Below are 14,408 nucleotides of genomic sequence, written 5' to 3' on the forward strand. Positions count from 1 at the left end.
CTCTCTTTCACTCACACACACAAAGTTGAGTCTCACTCCAACCAAGGAGAAAACCACACCACCATCAACACTGGTAGAACAGGCTCCTGTATGTAAATAAGCAGGGAGGAAACGCCACACTTTGCTAGCACTGATGAAACTACCTAGTTGGGTAATGAAACATCTGCAACCACACAACCAAGCTCAGAGAGCACTGAGTACCCCACAATCCTTCCTCCTCTTCCTCTCTGCAAACCTCACTCCATTCTGGCACTGATGAAGCGACCTAGTTGGGCAATGAAACAAACCACCTGTCGTGTCCCACTCCTCCGCTGACAGCCGGGTCAGGGAAACCCAAATCAGGCTTGCCTCTGCAGCTCTGCCCAAAGTCCTAGCAAAGTCCTCAGAGCAGGCAGGAGACCAGAAAGTGACTTCAGCAAGATAAGTTCGACTTTGCCTGACTCAGAGACTGCCAGAAAGCAGATCCTTTATATAGGCCATGGGGTGTGGCTCCATGACTCAGCACTCATTAAGGCCTGCCCCTCCCTTCCTTCTGTTGCCTCCGCCTATCCAATCTTCGGATGCGAGGGTCACTCCAATCAGCTGTTGTTGGAAGTAAACTGTCCTCAGGCTCACATGCTGTGGAGGAGGGGGAGGGGTCTAGCTGCTCCGTTTGCCTGGGCATGGAGTCAGGGCTGGGGCCGGGAGATGCTCCCTCCTCTGCAACTTGTCTGGGCATGGAGCCAGGACTGGGGACGGGAGGCATACATTCCTCCGTGTTCGGGAGCAGATAAGCAGACCCCGGCTGCGGTGAGAGCGGACAAGACACAACACCACCCAGCTCAAGGACCTCACTGATTCCTTTTCACTTTCCAGAGCCAGAACAGTCTATCCTAAAACTTTTCCTTGTATTTTAATTTAAAACAATTGCACGCATTGTTCCACTAGCCCAAAAGAGAAGTCTAAAAAGACACATCCTTAGGACTACTGCCAACATCACTGGTGCCAGTGAGTGTGCCCTATTTATATACGGTATACCTGCCAGAGTTAGGTCGGCTGTGGTTTTCCCTTCGGTAAGTCCTTGATTAAGTTATTGTGGGCTGCTTCGTTGTTTGTCCAATGTAACTACCGAAGAGAGAGCTGGCAGAGCAAGCTCCTATATATTAACAAGGGGCAAAACCCTACAGTTGGTAGCACTGATGATGTAACTAGTTGGGTAATGAAACGCCTGCAAGCAAATAAGAAAAGTTCAGAGAGCACCACAGATTCTACATCTCGCGCCAACTGTGTGAAAAAGCAACTGTTTAGCAACAGACAGGTACACTTTGCGGCCCTTCAGGTGAGAAACTGTCTGCAGGGATAGTTATTTTCTCACCGACGTCCAACGACACGTTTCGTTTTTTTGCTGGCTGCGATTTTCCCACCTGGGCGCTTGGCTTCAGCTGCCCCTAAGTTAAAAACTCGCATGATCTCAGCATTACTTCCACTACTGCTGCCAAAATTGTAAGACAGAGAGTGTACAAATCAGAACTGTCTTTCTGAAAGATATTTGAAAGAGGAAGGAGCGAAGAAAGGAAAAAAGGAAGGAGGGAAGGGGAAAGAAGGAAAGGGAAGGGAAGAAGAGATGAAGGGAAGGGAGGGGAAGGACGAGATATAATAATATATAACAACAGAGTTGGAAGGGACCTTGGAAGCCTTCTAGTCCAACCCTCTGCCCAGGCAGGAAACCCTACACCATTTCAGACAGATGGTTATCCAACATTTTCTTAAAAATTTCCAGTGTTGGAGCATTCACAACTTCTGCAGGCAAAACCGCCCTGAGTCCTTAGGGAGATAGGGCGGTATATAAATATAAATAAATAAATAAATAAAATAAAAAAGTCATTCCACTTATTAATTGTTCTAACTGTCAGGAAATTTCTCCTTAGTTCTAAGTTGCTTCTTTCTTTGATCAGTTTCCACCCATTGCTTCTTGTTCTGCCCTCGGGTGTTTTGGAGAATAGCTTGACTCCCTCTTCTTTGTGGCAACCCTTGAGATATTGGAACACAGCTATCATGTCTCCCCTAGTCCTTCTTTTCATTAAACTAGACGTACCCAGTTCCTGCAACCGTTCTTCATATGTTTTAGCCTCCAGTCCCCTAATCATCTTTGTTGCTCTTCTCTGCACTCTTTCTAGAGTCTCAACATCTTTTTTACATCGTGGCGACCAAAACTGGATGCAATATTCCAAGTGTGGCCTTACCAAGGCATTATAAAGTGGCACTAACACTTCACGTGATCTTGATTCTATCCCTCTGTTTATGCAGCCCAGAACTGTGTTGGCTTTTTTAGCAGCTGCTGCACACTGCTGGCTCATATCTAAATGGTTATCCACTAGGACTCCAAGATCCCTCTCACAGGTACTACTATTGAGCAAGGTGCCACATATATGGTACCGGTGCATTTGTACCGGTGGGTACCGGTGGGTTTTTTTTGCCTAAATGTAGAACCTTACTTTTTTCACTGTTGAATTTCATCTTGTTAGATAGCGCCCAATGTTCAAGTCTGTCAAGATCTTTCTGTAACTTGAGCCTATCTTCTGGAGTGCTGGCTATTCCTGCCAGCTTGGTGTCATCTGCAAATTTGATGAGTTCCCCATCTATCCCCTCGTCCAAGTCATTGATGAAGATGTTGAAGATGAAGGGAAGGAAGAAGAGATGAAGAGAAGGGAAGGAAGAAGGGATGAAGAGAAGGAAAGGAAAGGAAAGGAAGAGAAGAAGGGAAGGAAGAAGAGATGAAGGGAAAGGAAGGAAAGATAAAGAGGGAAGGGAAGCAAACTCCTTTGAATCAAGAGTTAGCCAGGCAATGCCGCTCTTCAGCTCTTCAGCAGGAGCTGTTCAGCTGGGCCTTCTAGCAGAAACGCCTCCGCAGTCGGCACAGACAGCGGCAGAGAGCTAAAAGGGAGAGGAAAGAAACAAGGCAAGGGCCCGATTCTGTTCTGAATGTCAAAAACATTCATCTTGTCACGAAAAGCAGGCAGGGCTGGAGGAAAAGCAAATCCTGAGAGAAGAGTTAAGCAAAAAGCTTCATTTGGACTGGGAGGCTGCAAAGAACCAATGTTTCTTTTTCCACTTTTTCCCCCCCCCTTTCCAAAAAAAAAAAAAAATCCAATAGAGGGGTTTCTTTTGGATTGCATCACAAGGGCGGATCGGTATTGTTTTGCAACGGAAACCAGAGGCAGGTTTCCTACGCCAGGCTGGGCTGTAACGCGATAAGCATTTTGGCTCAGGGGTAGTTATTTGTTTAGCACATCAGAGGCGAGCAAAAAAAAACCAAAAACCTCATGCAATAAATCCAGCAAGGAGACATTCGGGCCACGTTGACTGCCTGACAGCCCTGCTTTCGTTCGGTTACAAATGAACAGCTGGGGAGGATCTGGATGGACTGTAGTTTCAATTTATTTCTTGGAGAGACTCTGAAAGCGCTGGGTTTGAGAGAAGCAGGGGGGAAGCAAGGGAAGGGGAAGGAAAGAAAAGAGGAAGAAGGGAAGGGATGAGGAAGGGAAGGGGAAGGAGAGAGGGAAGAGGGAGGGAAGAAAAGAGGAAGGAGGGAGGGAAAAGAGGAAGGAGAAAAGGGAAAGGAAGGAAAAGGGAAGGGATGAGGAAGGGAAGGGGAAGGAGAGAGGAAAGAAAAGAGAAAGGAGGAAAGGGGAAAGGAAGAGGAAGGAGGGAGGAAAAAGAGGAAGGAGAAAAGGAAAGGAAGGAAAAGGAAGGAAGGAAGGAGGAGGAAAGAAAAGAGGAAAGGAAGGGAAGAAAGAGAAGGAAGGAAGGAAAGTAGGGAGGAAAGAAAAGAGGAAGGAGGAAGGAAGGAAGGAAGAAAGGAAGGAAAAGGAAGGAAGGGAAGAAAGGGAAGGAGGAGGAGGAAAGAAAAGAGGAAGGAGGGAAGGGAAGATGAAAGGGATGAAGGGAAGGAAGAGGAAGGAGGGAGGGAGGAAAACAAGAGGAAGGAGAAAAGGGAAAGGAACGGAAGGGGAAGGGATGAGGAAGGGAAAGGAAAGGGAAGGAGGGAGGAGAGGAAGGTGGAAAAGGAAGGGAAGGGAAGAAAGAGAAGGGAAGAGGAAGGGAAGGGAAGAAAGGAAAAGGAAGCTAAGAAAGGGAAGGGAAGGAAAAGGAAGGGAAGGGGAAGAAAGGAGAAGGAGGGAGGAAAGAAAAGAGGAAGAAAGGGAAAGGAAAGGAAGGAAAAGGGAAGAGATGAGAAAGGGAAGGGGAAGGAGGGAGGGAGGGAAGAAAAGAGGAAGGAGGGAAGGGAAGAAAAGGGAAGGGAAGACGACCTTCAAACTTGTCAAGCGATATCCTCTAAATTAGGGGTGGAAAAGGACTTGAGAAATCATTTGGAAAAAGTGCAAATCGCATCAGCCGCTCAGCGGGAAGGATTAATGCATCCCAAGGAATCATTAGAGAAAGAAAAGCGAGAAGCCAACGCAGCAGGAATCATCCTTCTGTTGCATATCGCTCATTTAGAGAACACCCCGGCCAAGTAAAAACGCACAATCTTGCAGAGAAGGAAGAGGAAGATGATGTAAGAATGAAATGAGGAAGGACAGCAGCTTTCCACCCCAAACATCACACTGCCCGGCTGCCAAAATTACTAGGAATCTTTTCACAAAACATGTCGGAATGTCGAACCCCAAACTCTGCTGGGTACGTTTAGCAAAACATGGACATGCATCTCCCTCCAGGTTTGGCCAAGACACGCTGGTGCATTTGGTAACATTGCAGAGGAGGGATATATATATATATATAACAGACCGACTTGTCTGTTGGCTTCGAGACCTGTCTGGAAACCAAGAGACAAGCTGGTTAAAAAATATATATATATTTATATATATATATATTAAGCAGCTTGTCTCTTGGTTTCCAGACAGGTCTCGAAGCCAACAGACAAGTCGGTTAAATTTGGTTAGCGGAGGAGGAACTGAAAAGGCCCCAATTCAATGCTTAGATGAGGAGTAAAATCTCATCAGAGATAGAAGCAGCTGTGGAAAGAAGATGTTTTTGCCATAAAACCGAATATGACATCAAACCTCTCCAGCATGATCCAGTGAAAAGAAGGAGCAGGGGAAACATGATAGCAGGGTACCCATATTTGAGGGGCTGCCCCAAAGAAGAGGGAGTCAAGCTATTCTCCAAAGCACCTGAGGGCAGGACAAGAAGCAATGGGTGGAAACTGATCAAGGAGAGAAGCAACTTAGAACTAAGGAGAGATTTCCTGACACTTAGAACAATTAACCAGTGGAACCACTTGCCTCCAGAAGTTGTGGCTCCTCCATCACTGGAAGCTTTTAAGCAGAGGCTGGAGAGCCATTTGTTGGGAATGGGATAGGACTGGGATGGTGACCCTGTGGCACGCAGAACCCTCTCTGTGGCCATGCCAGCTGTCGGCCCAGCCCAGCTCCACCCCACATGCGTACACACCTCCCGCAGGCCACCTAGTCTTTAGGTCATGCGGGGGGGCGGGTGCATGCGGGGGGGGTGCCTGCATTGTATTTTGGGGGTTTGCACACGCATGTACCCCACGCCCCATTTTAGGCCTGGAAAGCCTCCTGTACCAACCTGGAATCCAAAAAGGGATGGGGGGGGAGGGCATGCACGAGGGGGCGCTCGGCACCAAAAAGGTTTCACCATCACTGGTATATAGGATCTCCTGCTCCAGCAGAGGGTTGGACTAGAAGACCTCCAAGATCCCTTCCAATTCTGTTATTCAAAGCGAGAACTTTGCTCGGACCTCAAAACAAGGAGCTCGGAACCCCACCACCACCCCCGGCTGCGGAGAAACAGGGACTTCTCGTAGCGCAGGTACAATTTTGGAAAAGGAACTTTTAATGCAGTCGTTAAAAGAAACACAAAAGGGGTGCCACCCTCTGCTCTCAGCCGCTGAGAAGAGGATGTGAATTTCAAGTATTTATTTATTCATTAAAGACCATTCCTTTTTCCCTCCCTTCCCTCCCACCTGCCCGATTGTTAGTGAATTAACACCTCAATAGTTTTTGCCTTCCATTCTGATGGAATTGACTGATCTGGTGCATTGCTTAAAACCGGTCTTTGGATGGGATTATGAAGGATATTCCCAGGCCTCTTTCCGTTGTATGATGACTTGCTTCTCTAGCAAAAGGGTTGTGTTTTTTTTTCTCTACTCCCCCGCTGCCTTGAGCCCACCTACTACTCTGGTGGGTCAGACAATTCTGCGTAAACAAGCCTCCGTTTTGAAGCATTCGAGCTGCCAAGAAATGTACCACCACCTTCTTGGGGGTCTAAACTAGTTGTTGTTTTCTTTCTCAGCCATTAACAACTTTAGGGATGTGTGGATTTCAATTCCCAGAATTCCCAGAACTCCATGCTGGCTGGGGAATTTTGGGAGCTGAAGTCCACAAAGTTGCCAAAATGGAGAGCTGTTGTCCTTCAGGGCAAGGCTGAGAACTCGCTGGCCTGCCACACCCAATTTGTGCCTCCCGTCCCAAAAATATTCAAAATGGCAATGCCAAAATTTGGCAGTTAAATCTCCCCTTTGAGGCAGTGCAGTTTTCTTTCAGTGGGAGGGGACAGAACCGGAGAAAAACCGGTGACAACCGAAAAAGGCTGCTACCTGTTTTAGTAGGGGGGGAAACCCCTCTTTAGTCTCCTTATTCGGGCTGGACACTTCTATGTGAAAAGCCTTACAACAGAGTTTCCCAAATACGGTGACTTTTAAGATGCCTGGATTTCAACTCCCAGAATTCCATGCTGGCTGAGGGAGGGTGGGGGGTTCTGGGAGTTGAAGTCCACAAGTCTTAAAGTTGCCAAGTGTGGGAAACCCTGCCTTGCAAGCTTCTCCCGGAAAGTGAGTGACCGGAGGATAACTGGAAATGAGGAAGGACACACTGCAAATTCTCACCACCTTTTGAGAATCTTGGGTGTTTAGCGCTCTACTATTGTGGCTGATGGCCCAAAAGGTTGATCAATCGATCAGCTGTGCAGACAGGAACGGTATAGATAACGGCAACAGTACAACGCTGCTTTCATTGGCTTTCAACGTAAGTTTTGTTTGCCTGGGAATTTTAAACACATTTGCCCTGAACAGTTTACACTGTTATCAATCGTGGTATAAATCTTAAAATTATCACAACCTTAAAAAAAAAAAATTCAACAATGTAAACAGCACTACACACAGTATAGGCCTGCTCTGTTTAAAAAATAATAATAATACGCAGAACTTCAATCTGGCACTGTAATAATTTAGTGATGTTAATTGAACCTCACCAGGAAAAAGAATATATATATTTGTTTTCTGAGGTTTTCACGGGTGTTTGTATATAGGTCTTTGGTTGTTCGGGTTTTCTCCCGTGTAAGATTGGAAGTGTCTTGGCGACGTTTCGACGAAGTCTCATTCGTCATCTTCAGGCTTCAGCTTCGTGCTTCTGGGAGCAATGTGTGAAAAGGAAGAAACAGCTGCGATCACACATTGCTCCCAGAAGCACGGCTGAAGCCTGAAGATGACGAATGAGACTTCGTCAAACGCCGCCAAGACACTTCCAATCTTACACGGAGTATATATATGTATATATATATATATATATGTATGTATATACATACACACATATATACACACACTTTGAAAGTTGTGTAAAAAGTGTGTGTGTGTGTGTGTGTGTGTGTATATATATATATATATATATATATACACACACACACACACACATATATATATCCTTTGAAAGTTGTGTAACCTGGGGCAAAGAAGCATACCAGCTTGAAAACCATTTGGAAATAAAATCATTTAACTCGCAACCAGAGGGAAGGGAAGGGAAGGGAAGGAAGGGAGGGAAGGGAAGGGAAGGGAAGGGAAGGGGAGAATTAAACATTTCGAGGAGAGAAGGAACGGGAATAGCCCAATTTTTAAAAGAAAGTGCCTAAAATATGGATACAGCATTTTAAAGCCCTTTCAAAATACAAGGCAGAGAAAGGTGTAAAGTAGAAAAAAATCTGGAGAAGTCTGTAAATTCCAGAGGAGTTCTGAGCTTATGGGCCACGAAGGGGGGCGGCGGGGGGGGGAGGGAGAACGGGAAGTGGGGGGGGGGGGAGGAACAATTGCCGCTGTCGAAACTGTCAGGCTGCGTGAGGGTCTGTACATGGGGACGCTGTCTGTAAATCCTCCAAGCGAGTGGGACCCTCCTCTTCCTCCCCCTTCCTCCGTCGCTCCATTTCCCATTCCACGAAAGTGTCAAAGAGACTGGGCCAGGCCTCGTCCTCGCTGTAATTGCTGAGGTCCGGCCCGATGACCTGAGTAAAATTAAGGAACATGTTCCAGGTGTCGCGGGAGATCCCCTTGATACCCGAAGGGTTCTCGGTCAAGAAGTGTAACCACTGGTCCAAAATGGGAGGCTTGTTCTGCGTGAAAACCAGCTTCCAGAGAGCGATGGCTATTTCCCGGTGGAGCGACCTCTGGCCTTCGTCCGAATCCAAGCCGAATTGGAAAGTGAAACGGTAGAGGTCTTTGAATTTATCTTCTTGCTTCGCTTCGGTCAAGAGGCTGGGGAAGCGGGTGCAAATCCCGTTGATGGTGTCCGCGTTTATTGCTTTGCAACCCTCAAAAAACTCCATCCTGCGGGCAAAGGGAGGAAAGGCGAGGTTGGATTTTTCACCGTTTAAAAAAACTTTTTTTTTAATTAGTTTATCGACGTATAAAATATGAAGAAAAAAAAACAACATGGAAAAGTAAGAAGAGAAGAAGGGGAAAAGAGGGGGTATGATATAAAGCAGGGGTCTCCAACCTTGGCAACTTTAAGCCTGGCGGACTTTAACTCCCAGAATTCCCCAGCCAGCAAAGCTGGCTGGGGAATTCTGGGAGTTAAAGTCCGCCAGGCTTAAAGTTGCCAAGGTTGGAGACCCCTGGTATAAAGGAAGAAAAAAAAAGGCTGGGGGAGAAAGGCACCAACTTAGGTTTGATTTTCAATAGTTTAAATCATGAGTAGTCAACCTTTTTATAGCTACCGCCCACTTTTGTATCTCTGTTAGTAGTAAAATTTTCTAACCGCCCACAGTAATGCGCCGTGTATCATCATCTGTGCATGCCTCTTGCGCATTGTGGATTGGGTTTGGGGGGGGGGGCTACCAACTACCAGCTCTGCTTGTCTGTTACAGCTAGGTGGTGTGGAAGGGAGGGAGATGCGCAAGCTATTCTGGGACGAGGCTCTTTGGTTTGCGGTCGCACTATAGTTTCACTTATGTAATGTGAACTAAACTTATGCACGGGCAATACAAATAGTATGTTTTCAGAAATTTAAATTGTCACGGGGAATTTTATGAAAACCTAATGCAAATGTTTTTAAAGAACGCTATGAAAATTTTTAAAAAATTCAATTAAATTGAAAAAAAAAAAGGAAAGTGCTTCAGTATTGGACAAAACCCCTTACCGCCCACCATGAAAGCTGGAACGCCCACTAGGGGGCGGTAGGGACCAGGTTGACTACCATTGGTTTAAATCAATATTTGTAGAGATTCTCGGTCATCCAGATCATGGTTGTCCTAACAGTGCTTTCTTCTTTTTCTTTTCTTTTTCCCCCAAAAAGCAACTGGACTTTCTGTGGGCTTTTTTTTTTCTCTTGAAGATGTTTCGCTTCTCATCCAAGAAGCTTCTTCAGTTCTGACTGAATGGTGAGGAATGTCTAACATTCTGGAAAGAGAGAGAGAGGACCACTGGTTTGAAAAAGAGGGGTAAAAGAAGCCGTCCGCATTAAAATTGAACAGTCCTCTCTCAGCAAAAGGGGAGGGAGGCGACCCCCACCTCTCTCTCCTGTTTACAACACAGTCACCTGTCTCCCCTGACACACCAAGGGGCCTCAACGACTCTCTAAAACGGATGCAAACAACCAGCTCTCTGCGAGGGGTATCAATCCTTCCGTTCTTCAGAGCTGGAGAAGCTTCTTGGATGAGAAGCAAAATGTCCTCAAAGAAAAACCAGAAAATCCAGTTGCCTCTTGAAAAAAAGCACCTTTGGGACAACCATGACCTGAATGATGGAGAATCTCTATAGACTTCCATTCCCCACCATCCAGTCTCAACTGGAGAAGCTTCTTGGATGAGAAGCGAAATGTCTTCAAAGAAAAACCAGAAAGACTAGTTGCCTCTTGAAAAAAAGCACCTTTGGGACAAACAGGGCCTCTGGTGGCTCAGACTGCTAAGACAGTCTGTTATTAACAGCAGCTGCTTGCAGTTACTGCAGGTTCTAATCCCACCAGGCCCAAGGTTGACCCAGCCTTCCATCCTTTATAAGGTAGGTAAAATGAGGACCCAGATTGTTGGGGGCAATAAGTTGACTTTGTATATAATATACAAACGGATGAAGACTATTGCTTAACACATTGTAAGCCGCCCTGAGTCTTCGGAGAAGGGCGGGATATAAATGCAAATAAATTAAAAATAAATAAATAAATAAATGAATAAATCCTTTCAACAGTTCCAAGGAGGTCACACATACCCATTTGCACTCTGGTTCAGGTGACCCCTGAGGGCACAAATAAACCCCCAAGTGGCCTCAAAAACCAACCTTCAAAGTGCTAAGCACCAGAATAGAAGGAAGGAATACAAATCCTCCAGAGGTGGCATTCAGCCGGTTTCGCACCGGTTCGTGCAAACTGGTAGCGGCGATCCCAGGTGGGCCTACCCGGGCCGGCCCATGCACCCTGGCTCCAAGTCGTGCTATTTAGGTACGTTTTCAAGGCCGGGCACATGCACGGAAGGCGCATGTGTGAGCAAAGCACACGCGCAGTAGGCAAGGGGCATACACGGACAGCACGCGCGCAAAGCAAGTGTGCACGCGGCGAACCGGTGGTAAAGGTAAGTGAAACCCACCCCTGAAATCCTTTCATTCTCCCCACCATTCAGTCAGAATTGAAAACGCTTCTTGGATGAGAAGCGAAAGGCCTTCAAGAGAAAGATGTGGTGCTTGCTTCCCGCTCTACCACCTTCACCGCAGGTTAAGTCAATCGGAAACCTTTCCCCAGATGTGCTGGGTTGGCGATTCCCAGCCGGTTTACCATTCCGGGAGCTGCAACATCAACACATCTGGAGAGGTTTAGGTTAGGCAAAGCTGTTCCGCTCATGTTATTCATGATTCTGCACGCTGGGTCTCAGGACATCAGTTAAATGTTTCTCGCCACCAAGGATATTTCTGTTCCAAAGAATGAGAGATATCATTGGGTCTCCTGCTTTAGCAGGGGGTTGGACTAGAAGACCTCCAGGGTCTCTTCCAACTCTTATCCTGTAATCTAATCCTTCGCCATTAGATTTGCCTGGCCTTGAGTTCTTCTTGCTTTCCAAAACTCACTTTCTCCTACTAAGAGAAAGCTGTTATGGAGCTGAGGTGGTGCAGTGGTTAGAGCGCAGTACTGCAGGCTACTTCAGCTGGCTGCTAGCTGCAGTTTGGCAGATCGAATCTCACTGGGCTCAAGGCTGACTCACTTTTCCATTCTTCCGAGGTGGGTAAAATGAGGACCCAGATTGTTGGGGGCCATAGGCTGACTCTGTAAACCTCTTAGAGACGGCGGTAAAAGCACCGTGAAGCAGTACATAAGTGCTATTTCTATTGCTGTAGTTGATTGGATTTTGCATGAGGAGCCCTGGCGGCGCAGAAGTTAGAATGCAGTATTGCAGGCTAATTCTGCCCACTGCCAGCAGTTTGATCCTGACCGGCTCCAGGTTAACTCAGCCTTCTTCCCTTCCGAGGTGGGTAAAATAAGGACCCAGATTGTTGAGGGCCATAGGCTGACTCTCCAAACTGCTTAGAGAGGGCGGTAAAAGCACCATGAAGTGGTTTAAATGTTATTGCTATTGCTAAGAAGCACCCTAGTTTTCTGGTCAAAGACGAGCAACAGCCAAGAATTTAGCTCCTCAAATTCTTTGGCCTTTCCAATTCTTTAACTTCTTCCAACCACAACTCTCTAGGCCTTGACCTACATGTTCCCTCACTCTTCCTTTTTTTTTCTCTTCTCTTAACCAAGGAGTCAACTTTGGCCCAGCAATCACCCTCATCCCACTTACTTTGCTGGATCGGTGGCCTCTACTAGCCTCAGAAAAGAGAAGGACAATGTGGCCTCTGAAGAGAGGTGGGGAAATTTTAGGTTGCCAGGAGACACAGTTCAGGGTTTTTTTAGGAAGCCAAGGAACATTATGCAAATGGAATAGGGTGTGTCAAGCAAATTTTGTGGCCTCCAACAGTGAATCAGAGGAGGAGGAAGGGGTGTGGGAGCCAGGGTCAGCAACAGGGCAACCTGGGAGCTCCGAGGGGGAAGAGGGAATGGAGCTGGCAGAGACAGAGAGAAAGAGGCAGAGCTGGGCCGTCCGTCAGCCCTCAGTTGAAGAGTCAACAGCCCCCAGGTCTGGAGGTGGCTGATGAGGAAGAGGAGGAACAGCTGGATCCAGTGCCTGAAGCGCGGATGCAGAAGGCAGAGGAGAGGAGAGCAGTGGAAATCTATGAGCCGGTCCTTGGGACGGAAGAGCCACCACTGCTAGAGAAGCCCCGCCCTAGCCGGACAGACTTGTTAGCCTGCGGTGAGAGAGCAAAACTTTTTGCCGGAGCTGCTGGCGCTCCTAATCCAGAAATCTTGTGTGAAGCCAGTTTTTTCTGTATTTCCCTAGAGTTTGACAGAGAACACGTTTGCCACTTACCTTTTCCAAGTTTTCCCCCGTCTCCTCGGTTTTCTCGAGGGGGCTGTTGAGGGGGCTCGAGAGACCGGGAAGCCCCGAGGTTTCTGACGGCGCGCAGGACTTACCTTGTGAATTTGCACATAGTAGCCGCTTGAAATTTCCAAGCCAGCACAAGCACTTTGAATTCCGTGGGGTCAACACAGAGGTCGTTGCAAAAACGCTCCATGCCTTCCTCCAATATGGCGTCTTCTCGTTCGTCCTTGTACCTCCTGAACAATTCCTCAGTTCTGTGGAGGAACGATTCCTCGGAGCCCGAGACGGGCTCTTTCCGGGCATCTCCAGAGGAAGTGGGAGCCTGGTTGGATTCTATAGCAGCTTCCACTTTCTTTGTCCCATTGACCAGGATATCTCCAGAGGGTTTCCTGCCAACCAGGTTGAGCTCCTCCTTGTGATTGGTGCTCCGCTTCCCGTGAGCTTTGCCGTGGGCCTCCCGATCGCCATTTTTGCTACCCAGAGTGGAAGAAGGATTCTTGCACTTGGTGACGCACTGGCCCATATTGTAGCGCGCCCAGCAGTTAGAGCAGCCCCCACGCCGTCACACGCCTGCCCCACTGGTGCTGCCTGGGCCTCTGCATGCTCTCAGTGGTCATCAGCCGGCCTGGGAGAAAGATAGGAGAGGGGGAAGAGAGGATCAATCCTTCTTTTTAATCAAATAGAGGTCATCCTTGACTTGCATCCATTCATTTAGTAACCGTTCGAATTATCACATGGCACAGTCTCATCACATTTTGATGGGGAGGAAAAAGAGATAAAAGTATAAAGTATGAAATCTAGGATGGGAATGGACATCTCTGTCCCGCTCAAGCGGTTCCAGAATACCTCCCAAAATCCACTTTTTCCTCCTCCAGGCCAGCTAAAGCTCAATGTCTCTGGAGATCCTCAATCATCCAGGTCAAGGTTGTCCCAAAGGTGCTTTTTTCAAGAGGCAACTGGACTATCTTGGTTTTTCTTTTGAAGATGTTTCGCTTCTCATCCAAGAAGCTTCTTCAGCTCTCAGAGAAACCAAATCTCAGAGCTGAAGAAGCTTCTTGGATGAGAAGCGAAACGTCTTCAAAAAAAAAAAAAAACCAGAAAGCCCAGCTGCCTCTTGAAAAAAGGAAAAAGCACTTTTGGGACAGCTAAAACTCAAGTTCTGCCAGAAGAGAGCCTTAATTTCTCGCTGCAGGTGTCGAGGGCGTATCAGAAAAGCTTCCGGGAAAAGCGATGTGGGCTGACATTCTGGAAATTACAAGCTGCCGGGCTAGCAAGGCTGAGTGACAAGCTAAGCCACCGACGGTCGTGGCTTTAAAAGGGATGCGAGATTGACAGGGACAATATAGCTATCAATAGCTACTAGTCACAATGGCGATGTGCTTTCTTAGTATCAGGAGCAGCATCTCTCTCAATACTAGTTGCTAGGGAACGGGGTGGGGTAGGGGGAAAGGAGGCCCCTGGTGCGCTCGTATCCTGCCCATGCGCTTCCCAGAGGCATCTCGCTGGCTGTTGTGGGAAGATAATGAATTAAACAGAGTCTAATCCAGCTGGGTTTTGCTTACGTGCTTTGTGGTTGGGGAAGAGAATAGATACAATGAGGAAGGTGGCATAATGCAAGCATTAACTGTGCCCTGTAGCTTCACAAAGCATCGATTCATGGCCTGGGGCCGGGTTACTCGCAGGGCTGTCTCTGTCTGGTTCTATCTGCCCGTCATGTGAGCTCCGGGGCCCCCATC

General features: G+C 47.4%; 1 protein-coding gene across 5 annotated transcripts in view; it reads right to left on the reverse strand.

Moving 5' to 3' along the window:
- Positions 1 to 7,684: 7,684 nt before the first annotated feature.
- Positions 7,685 to 14,408, reverse strand: part of DCUN1D3 (defective in cullin neddylation 1 domain containing 3) — a 34,721-nt gene continuing 27,997 nt past the window's right edge. For all 5 annotated transcript variants that reach the window (XM_058157151.1, XM_058157154.1, XM_058157153.1 and 2 more), the window contains 2 exons: positions 12,765 to 13,297; positions 7,685 to 8,596 (listed from right to left, as the gene is read on the reverse strand). In XM_058157151.1, the coding sequence (XP_058013134.1) occupies positions 8,101 to 8,596; positions 12,765 to 13,195 (927 nt within the window). In that variant the 5' untranslated portion in view covers positions 13,196 to 13,297 and the 3' untranslated portion in view covers positions 7,685 to 8,100. The remainder of the gene's footprint in view (positions 8,597 to 12,764; positions 13,298 to 14,408) is intronic.

The sequence above is a fragment of the Ahaetulla prasina genome, chromosome 14, assembly GCF_028640845.1.
Source record: "Ahaetulla prasina isolate Xishuangbanna chromosome 14, ASM2864084v1, whole genome shotgun sequence".
Classification (NCBI taxonomy): domain Eukaryota; kingdom Metazoa; phylum Chordata; class Lepidosauria; order Squamata; family Colubridae; genus Ahaetulla; species Ahaetulla prasina.